The 18,621-nt window shown below is 41.8% G+C and overlaps 1 protein-coding gene across 6 annotated transcripts in view; it reads right to left on the bottom strand.

The window, feature by feature from the left end:
- Window positions 1-18,621, bottom strand: part of FGD4 (FYVE, RhoGEF and PH domain containing 4) — a 197,662-nt gene that overhangs the window by 62,834 nt on the left and 116,207 nt on the right. For 5 of the 6 annotated variants that reach the window (XM_048829817.2, XM_048829835.2, XM_048829853.2 and 2 more), the window contains exon 2: window positions 1,878-2,039. In XM_048829817.2, the coding sequence (XP_048685774.1) occupies window positions 1,878-2,039 (162 nt within the window). Of the gene's footprint in view, window positions 1-1,877; window positions 2,040-13,923; window positions 14,149-18,621 lie in introns of those variants that run through there. The other variant, XM_048829862.2, reaches the window with a different exon arrangement.

Here is an 18,621-nt window from a genome sequence, read left to right as displayed (position 1 = left end):
TCATGTCCAGGCCACCTGGCCAGTGGCTTGGCATGAGCAACTCTAAGGCTGGTAACTATGATAACAACCTTGCAGAACGTGTGTGTGTGAATAAATATGAGATTGAATGGAATGTTATAGCTGTAACTAACTGCTTACTATGATTCTTTCTGTATTCACAATAAATGTGGTATTTTGCCTTTTTCCCTTTAATAAGATCCTGCTGGTTTTTATTTTATTGGTGTAACAATTTCTCCAGTTTGTCAAGATCATTTTGAATTCTAATCTTGTCCTCCAAAGTGCTTGTAACCCCTTCCAGCTTGGTATGGTCCACAAACCTCATAAGTGTACTCTCTATGCAATTATCCAAATCATTTTTGGAGATATTGAGTAGAATCGTACCCAGGACAGATTCCTGAGAAACCTTCCAGCTTGACTGTGAATCATTGATAACTACTTTGAGTACAGTTTCCCAATCAGTTGTGCACTCATTTTATAGTAGGTTTGTTTAGGCTACATTTCCCAAGTTTGCCTATGAGAATGTCATGTGAGACAGCATCAAACACCTTATTAAAACCAAGATTATATCACATGTACTGCTTCCCCACCCCATTCTCTGCTTCACAAGGCTTGTTACCCTATTAAAGGAGGATATTAGGTTGGTTTGACATGAGTTGTTCTTGATAAATCCATGTTGACCATTTCTTATCTTTTTAATATCTTCTAAGTGCTTACAAACTGATTATTTACTCCATCACCTTTATGACTGGGCTATAATTCTCTGGGTTGTCCTTATTCTCTTTTTTAATAGATGGGTAAATAAAATACCTTTTCCCAGTGTTCTGGAATTTCTCCTGTTCTCCATGACTTCTCAAAGAAAATGGCTCAAATCTCCTCAGCCAGTTCCTTCAGTATCTCCTCAGGCCCTGCCGACTTGTCTAAGTAATTCTTAACTTGTTCTCTTATTTTAAGCCTCAGATCCTATCCCATTTACACTAATGTTCTCTATATTAGTCATCTGATCACTGCTAACCTTTCCGGTGAAAAATGAAACCAAAAAGGCATTTATCACTTCAGATGCTGCTGCATTTTCTGTTACTCTTTCCCTCCTCATTAAGTAATGGACCCACCCTATCCTTGGTCTTCCTCTTGCTTCTCACATATTTGTAAAATGTTTACTTGTTACTCTTTAGCTATCTTTAGAAGGCAAATCAAAGTGAATATGTAATTCAGTGGTGGGAGTGAGGGAAATATACTTCCTCCATTCAATATGCACATTTGCATAATAAAGAATAATACCTTCAATATAAAGTGTTCTTCTCCCACCCAACAACGCACCTCACTACCTAGGGGTTCCCATTTCTGCTAGAACCTGAAATTCCCCCTTAACTCCTCCTACTCAGCTGGGCTGTTTTACTCACCATCTAGCTTAAATATAGGCTCATATCCTTCCAGCTCAGGGATGTAAGGACTCCTTTTTGGAAACTAGCGTGAGACCCAGGGAGCCCCTCAATACCAATTGGTAGAGGGTACACCAAACCATAACTCATCAGGCCTGACGCACTCGTTGCCCCAATTCACCTTTGTCATAATCTGTAGCTAAAAGGTGTTGTGTGAAGTGTCATATGCAAACCGATAATATACTGTGCCTAAACCCTAAAATTATTGTTTTGCTGGCTTGACTGTGTCTCCAATGTAAATTAAGGAAGGTGAAACCAAAGACAATGAAAAGGACATTTACTTGCAAGGTAAATGAAGGTGAGCAAGATGACCATTTAATAATCTCAAAGGGGAATAGAAGCTGCACCTCCCAGGAAGCCTGGCTGCCTGCCTCTTGAAACAGGGTCAAGTAGCCACAGAATGACTTATGTAAACAGAGCATTTGCATCTGTACTTACCTTGTGGCTTTGGATTTGAAGCTGAACGTGGGGATTGTTTAACTGGCACGTTTCCATTTATTCCCTGAGCCGCTTCATTGCATGCGTTCTGCTTGACTAGCCAGGTTGTGCTATTTGCTGAGCAAGATTTAGTTAAGAGACTCTTTGGACAGGTGCTGCTGTCTGTAGGGGGAAAAAAAAAAAGAAAAAAGCAAGCATGAATAATGCTTAGTATAGTCGGGATATAATGTTCTATACAGTATGTTCTATCATTTCACTTCGACAGAAAAAGTTATGAATGATATTGTGGCAGCCCTGGGTAATGGGTTTCACATTTCCAGTTATTGTTCCATTTAAATGTCTATAAATCGAATCACTAGATGTGTGTTCTTTCTTGGTAAAATGAAAGAAATTGTCTAGTTTTAAAAAACTTGTTGCCACATAAAGACAGCCTCCCAAATGCTTTCATATCTAGCAATATGTTGTGAACTGATTTAGATATGCAAATAGAATGACCGAACAACTATTTTGCTTTTCTCTATATTGATTTTGCCAAGATAGCACACTGAGCTACCTGGATTGGCAAATAGATACTTCAATAAAGACTACTGTAGTGGACATTTGACTGATTAAAAGGTAACAACTTTCCTATATGATCACCCACGCTGGTGATAATGGGTTATGTACATAAAGAAGGAATGTTAAAATTGCCTTTTATCTCATCTAACTGTATCTGTTATTTCATTCTCCAAGCATTCTATTATAGGCATCTGAAAAGAAACCTGCTATGATTCTCCCAGTAAGATATGATTTATGCCAACACGTGAAAAGGTATGTTATCTTCTTTGCCTAAAGACAGCTTGATGCAACACCAGAGTTGAGATCGTTTTTCAAAAACACATTGGAGATTACAAATGGGCTAGCAGTATTATTCACCCTTTTCAATCTCACTTTCAATTAATATTTAATTCTAAGTAAGCATTTCAAGACCAACTACTTCTACAATTCCACTGATCTAATAGAAAAATTAGATCAGATATTTAAGACCTCGAGTCAAATTTTTCAAAAGTAAGAGCCTTTAGTGAGGTCAGTAGGAGTTGTTAGGTGTGCAGCATTTTTGAAAGGCAGGCAGGTGGTCTAAATACAGCTTTAGGGTCTTAATTATAGGCTTTTATGTTTGAAAATTTTGATCATGGTTTCTTAAACCCTAGCTGCTAAGTAATAAAAGACAGTCTAGCATAAAAGGTTTCCACTGCAAAGTTGATGGTTAATAAATTATTTAAGATTTAAAAAACATATACAACACACACACACTCACAAAACATCCCATCAAGGGGCTGGTTTTATGAATGGGCTAGACTACGTTCGAGATTCCTGTCAAATGAACAATCTTTTATTCAAAATAAAGAAACATCTGTCCTGTTTACAACACAATATTTGTTGAAGTTTTAAAGGTTATTTAGAAATTTAACACAAAAAATCGAGGAGTACTTGTGGCACCTTAGAGACTAACAAATTTATTTGGGCATAAGCTTTTGTGGGCTAAAACCCACTTCACTGGATGCATACAGTGGAAAATACAGTAGGAAGATATATATATATACAAAAAGAAAAGGAGTACTTGTGGCACCTTAGAGACTAACCAATTTATTTGAGCATGAGCTTTTGTGGGCTAAAACCCACTTCACTGGATGCATACAGTGGAAAATACAGTAGGAAGATATATATATATACAAAAAGAAAAGGAGTACTTGTGGCACCTTAGAGACTAACCAATTTATTTGAGCATGAGCTTTCGTGAGCTACAGCTCACTTCATCAGATGCATACCGTGCAGTCTGCTGCAGTTTCCACGGTATGCATCTGATGAAGTGAGCTGTAGCTCATGAAAGCTCATGCTCAAATAAATTGGTTAGTCGCTAAGGTGCCACAAGTACTCCTTTTCTTTTTGCGAATACAGACTAACACGGCTGTTACTCAGAAACCTATATATATACACACACACACACCATGAAAAAATGGGTGTTGCCATACCAACTGTAATTAAACCAATTAATTAAGGTGGGCTATTATCAGCAAGAGAGGAAAAAACCCACCTTTTGTAGTGACTATCAGGATGGCCCATTTCAAACATATGACAAAAAGGTGTGCTTATGGTGCTATTTTCTTCAAAAGCACATGTAGTTTACCCTGGCATGTTGAATAGATTATGCTTTGTTTTCATGAAGGGTACCCAGAACTTAAACTGAAGTAGTGCAAGGAAACCTTGCTATAAGATATCCTTATACAATGTTTAGTAGTCATGCCCTGGGGACATCCAATGTATATTAACTCTCAGGAACTGTCAGCTTTGGCTTCAAACCAGTGTCTTAAAACAAACTTAATTTAGCCTGGTAGGCAACGGAAGTGCTACTTATAATCCTATTAGGCATGCAAGAAATAAAACATACTGCAAAAGGCTGCAGATTTTAGTGGACTGCAATAGATTTGTATTGCAATTGTTTTCAATTGGAGAAAAACGAAACATTTGTTTACACCTGCAAATTTGTTCTCTGCATCAAATATTTACAAATCTTGAATGAAACTCCCAGAATTTCAGTTGTGTACCAACATAATGATAGCTAGTTACTTGTACAGTGTTAATACACTAATAACTTTGGGGATGGTAAAACTAAATACACTGGGGGAGGGCAAAGGAAGAGAAAAAGATTGGAAAACCTCACCAGGATATGCAAGAATGAGAGTGTGTGAAATATATATATTTCACACACTCTGGAAAATCCCACCGGGATATGAAGAATGAGAGTGTGTGAAATAGCACACTCATTCTTCATATCCCGGTAGGATTTTCCAATCTATATATCTCACTACTAGGAAAGAGGGTTAGGGATCATAAAATTTGATGAGTATTTTATTAATCACTTTTGCCTATTACCTGCAGTGAGGTTAGAAAGAATCCTCCATCTGTTCTAGGCTGGGAGATGCAAAATCTAATTTTCCAGAAAATTTTAATTAGGAGAATCTAGCCATATTTCATCTGTCACAGTTAGAAGTGCCAACAACAAACAACAAAAAGGGCTGATTTGCATTTGTAAAAAGTGAAAAAATATTTTGGCAAGATGCAGATCCTCAGTCTGTGGTTCTGTAGGGCAGGACATAGGAAGTTGAATCAAGATTAGGGTTTAGGTCAGATTTTTTTTTTACTTTCAATCCCGTTCAAGACACCTATGTGTCTCCAACAGCACACAATGTTTTAGGATGTAGTCTAACTCAGTGGTTCTCAACTAGAGGTCTGGGGCCCTCTGGGGCCACCGAGCAGGGCCAGCATTAGACTTGCTGGGGCCCAGGGTAGAAAGGCAAAGTCCCACTGCATGGGGCTGAAGCCCAGGACTCTGAGCCCTGCCACCCAGGCCTGAAGCCTGAACAATTTCGCAGAGGTCCCTGTGACATGGGGCCCCAGGCAACTGCCCTGCCTGCGACCCCTCTAATGCCAGCCCTGGCTTTTTTATCTGCAAAATACCGGTGATTGTGGCACAGGTGGGCCATGGAATTTTTAATGCATGTTGTGGGGCCTCCGAAAGAAAAAGGTTGAGAACCTCTGGACTAAGTCACAGGGACACAGACTTACTCAGTCACAAATGAAAGAAAAAGCCAAGTGTTTTCAGGAGGCAAAACTATTACAGTCTCAAAGTCCGTTTAAGAGTACAGATTTTTTTAAAAGTCACATTAATGATTACTGAATTCACAACATGTGAAAGGAAATCCAGTGGATTAATTTCTGATCCACACAGACATACAGAGCTTCCATGGAGCTGAGCTCATTAAGCACACAGGAGGCATCAGCATCCTGCCTTTAATGTAAGAAAACTGCACCAGTTCTATGACTGCCAGGGACTGCAGTAGTGGGTGAAGGATTTGCTCCATGAGGTACAAGTCTTTCCCCGAAGGTATCATTTGGTAGAGTGAGATCTGTGGTACGAAAATACAGTAACCCAGAACAAGCCACAGCACATAATGCGAGCGTGTGGTAATTCTGAATACTTTTAAGTGAGAAAGCGTGACCCAAACGGGAGTGGGACTCAGAACACCTAGATTCTACCCCTGGCTACCTGCTTAGCTCCCGTAAAAAAAAAAGTGATGTATGTATCACAGTGGACATTCCAAAAGCAAAGCTCCCAAAAAATCAGTGGGCACTTCTGAAAATTTCAGCCTGACATCTCATCTGCCAGATGGAGTTACTTAACATTGCTTACCTGACTTTGTAAAGGGACGTAAGAGAAATATGGATGAAAAAGTGGTATGAACATTTTATTCTATTTAATACAATTAACAGGGATGCACGTTTCCCAAAATTTTATGAGGCTGATCTGTGAAGATCCCTCAGTTGAGACTCACATCTGGTAAGTGCAGGTTTGTGAATACAAAAGAAGCATGGGGTTACTTGATATAATTTACACACCTAACTACAGTCGCCGATTTACTAGCACAATAAGGTAGACATGTAAATCCCATCAGCTGCATCCGCTAAATTGTACATGCAAGAAAGGAGGTTGCTTCTGGATCTTTTGGGGTGTGTATATTTACTCCAACTTTGATATGCATAGATTTGATCCTATATTCACATTTGGGGTTCAAATAAGCCCACAATTCAATGGAAACTGCAGGATTTCCACTGGTTTTGGAATGAAACCATGGAAAGCCAGAAGTTTCAAGCATCTTTGATACAAAACCAGAAAGAGCCAGTCCCAGCTCATGAACAGTAATGGTTAGAACCAAACAGGGCTTTTTCAGGTTTCTGAAACTAACTAAAACTCAGGGGGAGAGGCAGGGAATCTACACATTCAACAGCTGCGGGTGGGGAGGAAAAGAACTGATGACTTGCCCTCAAATTGATTACACATTTGTATTTTGAAGCAATTGTCAGTTACAAACAGTAAATGCTTTAAAAAGTCTGCTCACTCTGTTACTCTGTTCTGCACAGAGTTCTGAGGTTAACTTAAAGTGGTGCTTGCAGTGGTAAGCAACTGATGAAATGCTGTAGGTAGTCAATGATGCTGTTAATAAAAGAAAAGCAACTCTCTGGGTAGATCTACACTACAGCGGCACAACTATCAGGGGTAGCAATGTAGCGTAACAGTTCCTCCACCGATGGAAGGAGGGTTTATGTTGATGCAGGTAATCCACCTCTCAGAGACGGTAGCTACGTCGACCAAAGAATTCTTCCAACAACCTACTTGGGTCTACACCAGGTGTTAGGTCAACCTAATTACAGTGCTCAGGGTGTGACATTTTTCACAGTTCTAAGGGACATAGCTAGGTTCACCTAATTTTTAAGCATAGACCAGGTCCTCTATCAGAGGACTAGTGGGTGGAATATTCAGGAGGAAACTAGTTTTGCTTCTCTGCAAAAACCTAGTTTGCTAAAAGCATTGTGTAAATTTCCACTGTGGCAAACATCTGGGATTATGTTTGAAGGGTTGAATTTAGGCATGGAACAGATATTTATTGGCAAAACATATGCCAAAGAGCAAATTCAAGTAAATATTAGTTCTGATATGTGAAAATTGGTAGTTTTTACTACGCTATTCTCTAGACACAAGCAGAGAGGTTTCGTATGTTGCAGTAGACACTAGAAGTACATTCCCTTCCTCTGTCCCTCCCTCACCATTATTTTCAATGGTTAAGTGTATGTTATACATCCTGCTAATGTTCTCTGGGCTACATTAATTCACTCTTCTTTTGCTGCATATCATTTGCTGCAGGGAATAAATCAATCCTCACCAGGTTTGTTATATATCTTAGAGGAAGCAAGAAGGCATTTACACTGCTTCCTCCCTACTAACAATGTTTAGCGCCTTTATCGATAATGTTAATAGTGCATTTCCAAAATACTGTTTTGTTTTATCTGAGGTTCAGTTTCACACCAACAATATTCAAGCTGAAGCCCGAGCTGGATGTGGAGTACTTACTACCCAGTATTTTCTGGGAGAGGCAAAATGTTTAACAAGTGGGTACACAAGTCAGCCCACCTAATCTAGAAATAATTATCTGGTGTTTTACTCCCCCAATTACCCAAGCATGACCAGTTGGTGCATCATCAACAGAAGGGTACTAAGTATTCAGTTTTAATAGAGGTTGTGCAACATATAGATGTAACAAACAGGAATATCGGATTTTAATAGCATATTTAAATTTGGTAAGCCTTAAATTTGGTGTTTTATGATCAGTCAGCTTCACTACCCTTCCTGCTCACAAGTTTGACGCAAAAAGGAGGATAAGGGAGATTGTGCGTACATGCATGTACGCACACACAACCTGTTGTAGAACTCATGCTGGAAGATAACGGCTGAAACACTGAGATTTTATTTACAGAGGTTGCTATTAAAATGTAAACTTTTGCCAACAGTTAACACATATGGGTGTCGCCGTATTTTGTCCCATACTTCAAATAGTAGGCATCTGTGGCAACTCTGATAAGTTAAGTTGAATTTTCAATAGCTTCTTGATTTTGTGGCCTTCATTATAGCTTTATGGAGAAAAGACTATAGAAGTTCACAGAAATTACCCTTAAAATTTTATTTAAAAATGTAAGAAAATGTCAATCCTATTTTTTTTTTTTAAGTATTCTACAAAATTATATAATACTGATAAAGTTCTCAAATTCTAGAGAATACTTTCAAACAATACAAAATCCCTACTAATCTCTTATATACTTTTCTGTAAATGTAGGAAAAAGCAAAAAAATTCCCTCCTCATTATCATGAGGAAAACTCCCAAAAGGGCTTAAATCAGTTTTGGGACTTTAAACAAAAAACAAAACACCCACACATAAACACCCCTCCCCTCAAAAAAAACAACAACCCTGAACCCCACACAAACCTAGAGGAATTTAACTTATTAAAACTATTTGAGTCAATATATGCAGAAGATTATTTCTGCAGTAGTCACCCAGATATACAAAGAAGGCTGCCAAACCAAGTCGGCTCATTTTGTACTAAAACACAAACACAGAAAGAGGTTGAGCTGAGGAATTTAATAGTTGAACTGTTGAGTATTTTTCTATATTAATCAATTGCTTATGTCCTTATTTAATCAACAGGTTTTCTTGATCATAATCACGTCTGATCATTTAGTCTTGACACAGAAATTCTCAGAGAGGTCAGTAAGAGTTTTGCCTTCCTGAGAATTGTAGGATTAAGCTTTAAGGATAGAGTGGAGCATCAACAACATGATCAAGATTTACAGCAACAGGTGTTTGGATCCAAACCTGAATCTTGATGTACTGTGCATCATGCAAACTTTTAGCCCTGGTCTACACTACGAGTTTAGGTCAAATTTAGCAGCGTTAGATCGATTTAACCCTGCACCTATCCACACTATGAAGCCATTTTTGTCGACTTAAAGGGCTCTTAAAATCCATTTCTGTACTCCTCCCCGACGAGGGGATTAGCGCTGAAATCGACATTGCAGGGTCAAATCTGGGATAGTGTGGACGCAATTCGATGGTATTGGCCTCCAGGAACTATCCCAGAGTGCTCCATTGCGATCGCTCTGGACAGCGCTTTCAACTCAGATGCACTAGCCATGTACACAGGAAAAGCCTAGGAACTTTTGAATTTCATTTCCTGTTTGGCCAGAGCGGTGAGCTCATCAGCACAGGTGACTATGCAGTCCCAGAATCACAAAAAAGCTCCAGCATGGACCAAACGGGAGGTATTGAATCTGATTGCCTCCTGCCCCCAGACCCTGGGCCCTGCTCACTACATTCCCCCACCCCCAGTGGCTCACTCTTCCCCACCTTCACTCACTTTTCACTGGGCTGGGGTACAGAAGGGGGCTGGGGCAGGGGGTTGAGGTGCAGGAGGGGGCTCTGGGCTCCAGCTGGGGTGTGGGATCTGGGGTGGGGCCAGGAATGAGGGGTTTGGGGTGTAGGAGTGGGCTCCGGGTTGTGGGGGGGCTCAGAGCTGGGGCAGGGGGTTGGGGCTCCAGCTTATCTCTAGCAGCTCCCAGTCAGCAGTGCAGTGGGAAGGCTAAGACAGGTTTCCTCCCTGTCCTGACTCTGAGCTGCGCCCCGGAAGCGGCCAGCAGGTCCAGCTCCTAGGCGGAGGCGCGGAAGGAGGTTGTGTGTATTACTCTCACCCACAGGCACTGCCCCTGCAGCTCACATTGGCCACGGTTTCTGGCCAACGGAGTGCAGAGCCGGTGCTCAGGGCGGAGGCAGTGCATGGAGCCCAGTGGCCCCCTCACTTAGGAGCCGGTCCTGCTGGCCACTTCCCAGGCACAGCGCGAAGCCAGGACCGTAGCTCTACAGGACCGCCGACCGGACTTTTAACGGTCCGGTCAGTGGTGCAACCAGAGCTGCCAGGGTCACTTTTCACCCAGAACACCTGGTCAAAAAACTGGACACCTGGTCACCGTAGCCCTGTGTCTGGGTGCACCGGGGCTAGGAAGAGGGTGTGGCGTTAGGGGAGAAGCTGAGCTAGCATAGTCTGTCATTGCCTGTATGCCTGAAAGTCGGGGCCCACCCAAATTTCCACTCTTAGTTACATCACTGGTTTATATTGCTCTACATACTATACACTGAAATGTAAGTACAATGTTTATATTCCAATTAATTTATTTTATAATATTATGGTAAAAATGATAAAGTAAGCAATTTTTCAGTAATAGCATGCTGTGACATTTGTAATTTTATGTCTGATTTTGTAAGCAAGTAGTTTTCTAGTAGTTGGGGTACACAAGACATATCAGACTCTCAAAAGGAGTACAGTAGTCCAGAAAGGTTGAGAGTCACTGGGGTATTGTGTCTGAGGGCTGTTTTTCTTCTTCCTCCTCCTCTCTCCTAGCTCTCTGTTGGCTTTTATAGCTTCCTGCACATTTGACTGGAGAAAAAAAGAGGAAACCAGTCAAATTTCAGTTGCTTTTGTAAGTCTCTCCCTACACATCAATGGTAGTTTCAATTGTAAAATATACCTCTGCTGGAAGGCATTAAACAGGAAGCATTTCTGTAATGATACCCAGTGGATTTTCCCCTTTATTCTCACGGTATTACTCTGGAACGTGAATAACTCTGCAAATGTCTTCTTTCTACATCACTTTTCCCACTGGAAAAACACACATTCTGCTTAATACTTATAGCCAGGATTCCAGTGAAGTCAAGGGGAATCTTTCCACTGACTTCAATATGCTTTGGATCAGGCCTCAAATGTTCTGATTTATCATTTTCTAAAGAGCCCAATTCTGCAATCCTTAACATAGCGAATCCTTACTCCCACACGCAGACTCATTACACTCAGTGGGATTACTTGCATAAATATGGGCTGCAAAATCAGGCCCTAAGTGTATCTTCCATTTCGTTCATTTTCTTCAGGGTACCAGTAGGGTTGCCAAGTGTCTGGTTTTCAAAGGGACCCTGGCAGCTCTGGTCAGCACAGCTGACTGGGCTGCTAAAAGTCTGGTTGGCCACAGCAGGGCAGGCAGGCTCCGTGGCTAGCTCTGTGCAGTTCCTGGGAAGTGGCAGCATGTCTCTCTGGCTCCTAGGCGGAGGGGTAGCCAGGGGACTCTGCATGCTGCCCCCACCTACAGGTGTAGGCCAAAAGCCTAATGGGAAGAAATTGTTTCAAGTAAAATTGTACTCCATTTTTCTTATTTTGCCCTATACTCCATTTTGCTACCTTTGAATTAGTAAAAAGAAACTGTAGCCTTGAATTAGTAAAAAGACATTGTTCCGAGTTTATTTTTTGCTGATTGTGTTAATATTTGTTCTTGGAAGGATAGAAGTTTTATGGCTGTAATTGCCTCATTTACAGTTTGGTGTGAGTGAAGAATGTATGAAAATTAACTGAGAAAGGACAATTGGGCGGGATGGTGAAGAAAGGAGTGGAGGAGTCAAGAGGCACCAACTTCATCATCAATAACCCAGCTGACAGATTGACGACCCTAAAGCAAAGGCACACACCCCAAGGACAAGATAAGAAGTTGAGTCAAAGGGACAGATAAACAGCTGCGGATCCTCCCAGTAACAACTCAAAATAATGCTAATTAAGAACAACCTTGACTACCTTGTGATTAACAGCTCCGGTGTGACAGACTTGTATGGGAATTTATTACTATAAAAGAAGGGTGCATTGCCATGGGACTTTGGTTCATTCGACAGAGGCCCAGCTCCCCTCCCTCGTGTGCAGTTTCAGCTGGCCACTGGAACTGACCGAGCAACACTAAGGACTGGTAACTATAAGATACACACAAGGTTCTGCAGCTGGTGCATGTGTGTGTGCGCAAATGGAAGCATTGCTGATTTCAGTGCTTAAATTGTACTCAATAAATGTGGCATTTGCCTTATCCCCTTTAAAAAGATTGTGTGCTTCTTATAAGCATAAACACAGGCACCACCCTGAGCGCCACCTCTGCAGCTCCCATTGGCTGGGAACCGCGGCCAATGTGGCCTCAGGGGTAGCACCTGCAGGCAGGGGGGTGCCTAGGAGCTGGAGGGACAGGCCACCACTTCCTGGGAGCCACATGGACTTCTGCCATCCCCGGGAAATGTTAGGGCCACCTGAGGTCCTTACCGTCCGGAGCCCACACCCTGAACCCTGTCCCACACCACAACCCCCTGCCCCAGCTCAGAACCCCCTCCAGCACTCCGAACCCCTCAGCCCCAGCCCAGAGCCCTCTCCTGCACCCAAACCCCTCAGCCCTGGCCCCACCCCAGAGCCCACACCCCCATTCAAAGCTCTCCCTCCCCCCAAACTCCTGCCCCAGCCTGGAGCCCCCTCCTGCACCCCAAACCCCTCATCTCCAGTGCCCACACCCCCAGCTGGAGCCCTCACCCCCTCCTGCACCCCAACCCCCTGCCCCAGACCAGTGAAAATGAGCAAGGGTGGGGGAGATCAAGCGACAGAGGGAGGTGGAATGGAGTGAGTGGGGGGCAAGACCTCGAGGAAGGGGCGGGGCAGGGCAGGGCAAGGGTGTTCGGTTTTCTACCATTAGAAAGTTGGCAACCCTAGATACCAGCAATATACAAGACACCTATCATGGAATTATGCTCTGTAACAGAGTAAAATCTAACATGGCCACCCAAATGCTGTTGGAGAAGCACTAGTTTAAAAATAAAAAAGAGAGAAAAGAGTTCTTAATGTCACAGAAATACAAATAGCTGTAGTTACACTTGTAGTTGAGGTTCTAAAATACAGTGAAAATGTTAGTGTATTTGCATTCCCTTTTTTAAGCTAATATAGAATAATGGTATTTTTAGATTTTCAAAGGCTGGGCCACAGGCTTTCTAAAAAAGAACAGCTAAATATAAACTCAAATTCCTTTATTCCTTTATTACTCATATGAAAATGCTGCATTAGAACACGTTTAATGTGTCTGTCTAATGTCTTTTGTAACCTTCTGGTCCGTCAGTCTTACTGGCTATTGATCTATGCAGTTAAGCAAGTTGCTTAAGAGTTGTCTTGTTTTAAAAATAGTTACATACATTTTAAAAGATGAATGCAGATATCTTTCACTGATCGAAGGCTCTGTGCTACTAGGTAATATTTTTAGAAACAGGATGCTGCAAGAAAATACCTAGCCCCAAGAAGAGAAAAACAAACTAAAGAAGTTTTAAAACGGACTACTCCTTTGATTAATTTAAATACAAAATTTCAAGTCTTGAAAATGACCTCAGTTTATTTTATATGCTATAAAAAGACTCATTATGAAGTCTGCCTGAAATATAGAAGAGACAAAAGAAAGCCATAAAAAAACAAATCTCAACACTTGACCCAAACTGTTGTTAATAGTTCACTCTATCTTTTATTTCTAAATTCTTCTTACAAATTGCAGAAGTGGAGAACGTGTATGGCATAACCACTTGTAGCCCCACTAACTCAAGCACAAAAAGAACACCATGACTTTAAGACCTGTGGATTCAAATCTGAAAAGAAGTTTTAAAAGCAGTGTCTTAATTCTAGAATGCCATGCACTGGGGCTAACTCCATAACAAAGTCCAGACACTAACATTTACTGCTGAAAGACCCCCCCCTCCCCGCCCAAAAAAAAATCATGTAAAAAGGGAAGTATACCTTAGAAAATCATCCCGGTTCTTAGAGCAGACTGAAGCAGGCTGTGAGTCCTGCGCTCGCTGCCCCCTGACATAGGTAATACCAGCATTGCCTCTCTGCAGCACTACAGCTGCTCTGTTTAGCATGCTTCTTCTCATCTCTGGGGCACACAGCCCATTTTCAGGCTACTTAAGTAGTCCCAGCTTGCTGCCAAGTAATTAACAGCCAACATCTACACAACACAGAACAAACAGCAGCTCCCTGGGAACGTCTGCAGCACCAACTCAAATATAAAGAACTCAAGCTGCAAACTTCACAAGAATTCCAGTACTTCCTGCTTTTGACCTGGTTGGAAATACCATAAGAATAGCCTCAAATGGCTGATTTAAGCAAATTTAGGGCTTCCTGTGAAACCGTTCAGTTGGAACCCCTCCTGCAGTCTCCTGTCATTCTCCTCTACTAAACTTGCCACAGTGGTGTAAGTTTTTATGGGGACATTGCCTATGAAGACTTAGGCCTCCATATATCGTCAGAGCATAATGACCATCATTAAGGAAAAAAGAAAAGGAGTACTTGTGGCACCTTAGAGACTAACCAATTTATTTGAGCATGAGCTTTCGTGAGCTACAGCTCACTTATGCATCCGATGAAGTGAGCTGTAGCTCACAAAAGCTCATGCTCAAATAAATTGGTTAGTCTCTAAGGTGCCACAAGTACTCCTTTTCTTTTTGCGAATACAGACTAACATGGCTGTTACTCTGAAACCTATCATTAAGGAAGTAAGTCAGTCACATTAAGTATGGTCTTGGATTCAAAAGAAAAATTAAAACAATCTGTCAGAGAACATTGTTTTCTGTTCAGACTGAAGGTTGAACAGATTTGCATCAATTCTTTCAACTGCTCTGTGTAATTAAATGCTAATTTACTCTGCTTAAAACGTTACTAAACGATCAGGTTGACAGTAATAACAGAAATCCAGAAAGACCAAGGTCAACAGTTTAATGTTTTTACATTGTCCAAACCCTTCACCCCTCTCCCTGCCCCCACTCAAAAAAAGTATAGTTATTTCATTACATCAACTAGTATTAGCACACATCACTTGATTAATTCCCAAACTGGGAATACTTCTAAGGTTTTTTTGATGCAAAAAGACTTTAATTGCTTATTGGAAGCACTGCACACTGAAAACAGCTGAAGCATCCTATGACTATTTAAATCACTTTCCTGTCCTGGCGTTTATAGTATTCCTAAAATAAAAAAGTAGGAACTTTCCACAAAATCCCATGCTACTGAAAAAAAAATGCTGAAATAAGCCTCCTTGTAAAAGTTACCAGTGTTTCATGAAGGCAAATGTCTTTGTATGGGGTTTGCCAGAGCCCATGCAGCATCCACTGTGGCCTGTCTGGGAAAGGCCCTCAATCTCCCAAGTCCTTCTTTCTGCAAATACCCTCCTTCAGTTTATCAAATTAAAGCTTCTAAACCTTTGGCCAGGTAAAAAAGGCAACTTAAAACCAACAGATTGTTGCCAACTCACAATATTTGGTGTTCTTCTGGAAGCTCCAGTACCATTTAATGTCAACTGTGGTCCCTCGAAGGCACTCATTCTAGGTTCACAGCTTCTCAGACATCACCTCTCTCAGGCAGAGACCCGCATCTCTCTCCCTCCTGACCAGGGTTTTTCCAGGCTGCACAGTTCTGCCTGGCTACATTGTTATATCCCCAATAGGCCAGCACCTGCACTTTGCTTTCTCCTTGAAGGTTATGATTAGCTGTAATGGCCAGCAGTCACAAGTTACCACACAGCTCTTTATAAGCAAGCACATTTATTTTTAAGGTAAAAGCATTACAAAGAAAACATTAAAAATAGTAAATATATGCATGCTAAAAGCTTACTAGAGGTCACCCGTCTTATATAGCCTCACTAGATTAAGTCCTTCCAACTCCTCCCTGAAAGGATTTGGGGTGGGGGTGGGGGGCCTTGAACAGAAGGCCCCGACTGTTTGCTGGATAAGAAAGAAGACCCTGAGTCAGTTTAAACTCAGGCTTTTTATCCAAAAGTCCCTTCTTTTTCTGTCGGTTGCTGGAGAATTCAGTTTGAACTAGTATACGCAAGCCTCTGCAGGTAGCAGTACTTTTCTGGAGGGGTTACAACCTGAGTGAAATTGCCTAATCACCCAATATTGATCAGTTTCCATAAACTAAAAGGCAAGTGCTGCCCTTCACCAATTGTTCTATTGCAGTGGTTCTCAAACTTTTTTTTTCCATGGGCCACTTGAAAATTGCTGAGGGTCTCGGTGGACTACTTAATGATCTTTCCAAATGTTTGAACCATTAGCTAACTATTGTAAAGCGCTTTGGATAAAGGCGCTACATAAAAAAAATCTAACTTTTTTTGTTCTACAAATAAAAGCACACAACTCATATTTTTATATCAGTAGTCTTACCTTTCTAATGTGATGGATGTGCCCTCTCTCCCCCGCTGCAGCAGCCCCTGAGCTGGGGCTGGGAAGGAGTGGGGGGTCTCTCCCTGGCAGCTGCAGCCCTGGAGCTGGGGAAAGTCACCTCTGTCTCTAGCTGCCGCAGCCCTGCACATCCCAAATTCCCCCCACTCCCTCTTCTCACCCCACTGCCTCCTCCCATCTACCCCTTATTTCCCCCAAGGCCACCACCTCACTGTACATGTGCATCTTCTCCAGGGTCCAGGCACTTCATTAGTGGAGCCATGCCTGCGTGACTCCACTAATTAGATGGGTGGCCCTTCATTCTCTCATGTGCGGCCACCCAAGTTCACACCTTAGAGGGAACTATCCGCGGATCACCTGAACCAGTGGTCCGTGGATTACAGTTTGAGAACCTCTGTTCTATCGCACATCACTCTGATGGCAACTAACAAAGAATTGTACTCTTAATACCATGTGAACAGAATTTGACCACAATAACCACCCTAGACATTTTTTCCCCTCAAAAAGCAAAAAAAAGTATGCATACTATGTACAAGAACCATATGCATTATCATTTACTTCCAACGCACAGTGTTAGGATATAGATATTCAGGCCTGTCTGTAAAGGCCTATACTCTAAGAATTTAGATGTATTCTTATTACTTGGCTAGTGATAGAGGTATAAAAGAAAGAAAGAATCAAAACCACTGTCTGCCAGTGTAAGGGCCTTCTCTTACTGTGACAGTTTGTGGCCCTGTGCTTAGGCTCAGGCCTTTGGCTAAGCAGCAGAGGCAGCCATAAGCTGGGAAGCGAACGGTCACATCCTCACATTCCAAACTGGTCACATTGAAATAAGGTGCTATTGGGCTGTTAGGCACTATCAGGACAGGATTGTATTCCTATCACCTCCAGAGGAAGGGAAGTGCCTAGAAAATGTAAAAGGAAACTTAGTTTGATAGCATCCTGTCTGGCAAGAACTCACTTATCAATAGCTGGGATGTGAAATCCTCACTTTTGTATTGTTTTGTCATTATAGTTCCCACTTTGCTGTTGTTTGTCTGTATAATCTCTGTCTGGTTCTGTGATTGTTCCTGTCTGCTGTATAATTAATTTTGCTGGGTGTAAACTAATTGAGGTGGTGGGATATAATTGGTTACATAATCATGTTACAATATGTTAGGATTGGTTAGTTAAATTTCAGGAAAATGATTGGTTAAGGTATAGCTAAGCAGAACTCAAGTTTTACTATATAATCTGTAGTCAATGAGGAAGTGACGGGGTGTGGGTGGGGGTGGGCATGTGGGTGTGTGAGATGGGAACAGGGAATGGGGGTAAGAAAATTGGAATCATGTTTTGCTAAAGGGGGAAATGGGAACAGGGAATGGGAGTAAGGAAGTTGGAATCATGTTTGGCTAAGGGTAGGAATGGGAACAGGGACACAGGTGTAAGGCTCTGTGGTGTCAGAGCTGGGAAGGAGGATACTAAGGAAGGAAACTGGAATCATGCTTGCTGGAAGTTCACCCCAATAAACATCGAATTGTTTGCACCTTTGGACTTCGGGTATTGTTGCTCTCTGTTCATGCGAGAAGGACCAGGGAAGTAAGTGGGTGAAGGAATAAGCCCCCTAACACACAGCTGTTCACATCCTGCCAACTTCCTTTCTGCAGTAACGTTTTACAATACAACTTTATGAAGCATATTCTTTCACACACATTGTGTCCCCAAAACAGGGTGGTGTTACAAAGTTGAAATAAAAATACAAAAGCGGGGGGCTGGGGGGGAAGGAATGTAGAGAAAAATTCTTGCATCCATCATGGTGAGATTGTGCAAAGGTGCACAGAAGATAGCACACGAATTAAGGGAGTTAGGAGAGGAATAAGAGACCAGTTCTTTGAGCTAAAACAAAATCAGAATGACAGGTTTCAGAGTAACAGCCGTGTTAGTCTGTATTCGCAAAAAGAAAAGGAGTACTTGTGGCACCTTAGAGACTAACCAATTTATTTGAGCATGAGCTTTCATGAGCTACAGCTCATGCTCAAATAAATTGGTTAGTCTCTAAAATCAGAATGGTTTTAAAAACCTCTGGGCCCATGCATTGGTACATGAAATGAATGAGGAGCTAATGGAGTTGCTTGATATGGGTGACATGTCACCCAGTGTACCTGTGAGAAGTTTGACACCAGCAAAAGCTGAAGTCGGGAGGACTGCGGTTGGGGTGGATAGACCTGCAGAGAATGGAGTCCTGCAGAGTTAGCTGCATAGTTCACCCCAAGCTTCC

This window comes from Caretta caretta, chromosome 1 (genome assembly GCF_965140235.1).
Source record: "Caretta caretta isolate rCarCar2 chromosome 1, rCarCar1.hap1, whole genome shotgun sequence".
Taxonomy (NCBI): Eukaryota; Metazoa; Chordata; order Testudines; family Cheloniidae; genus Caretta; species Caretta caretta.
This window is presented reverse-complemented; position numbering and strand designations above follow the sequence as displayed.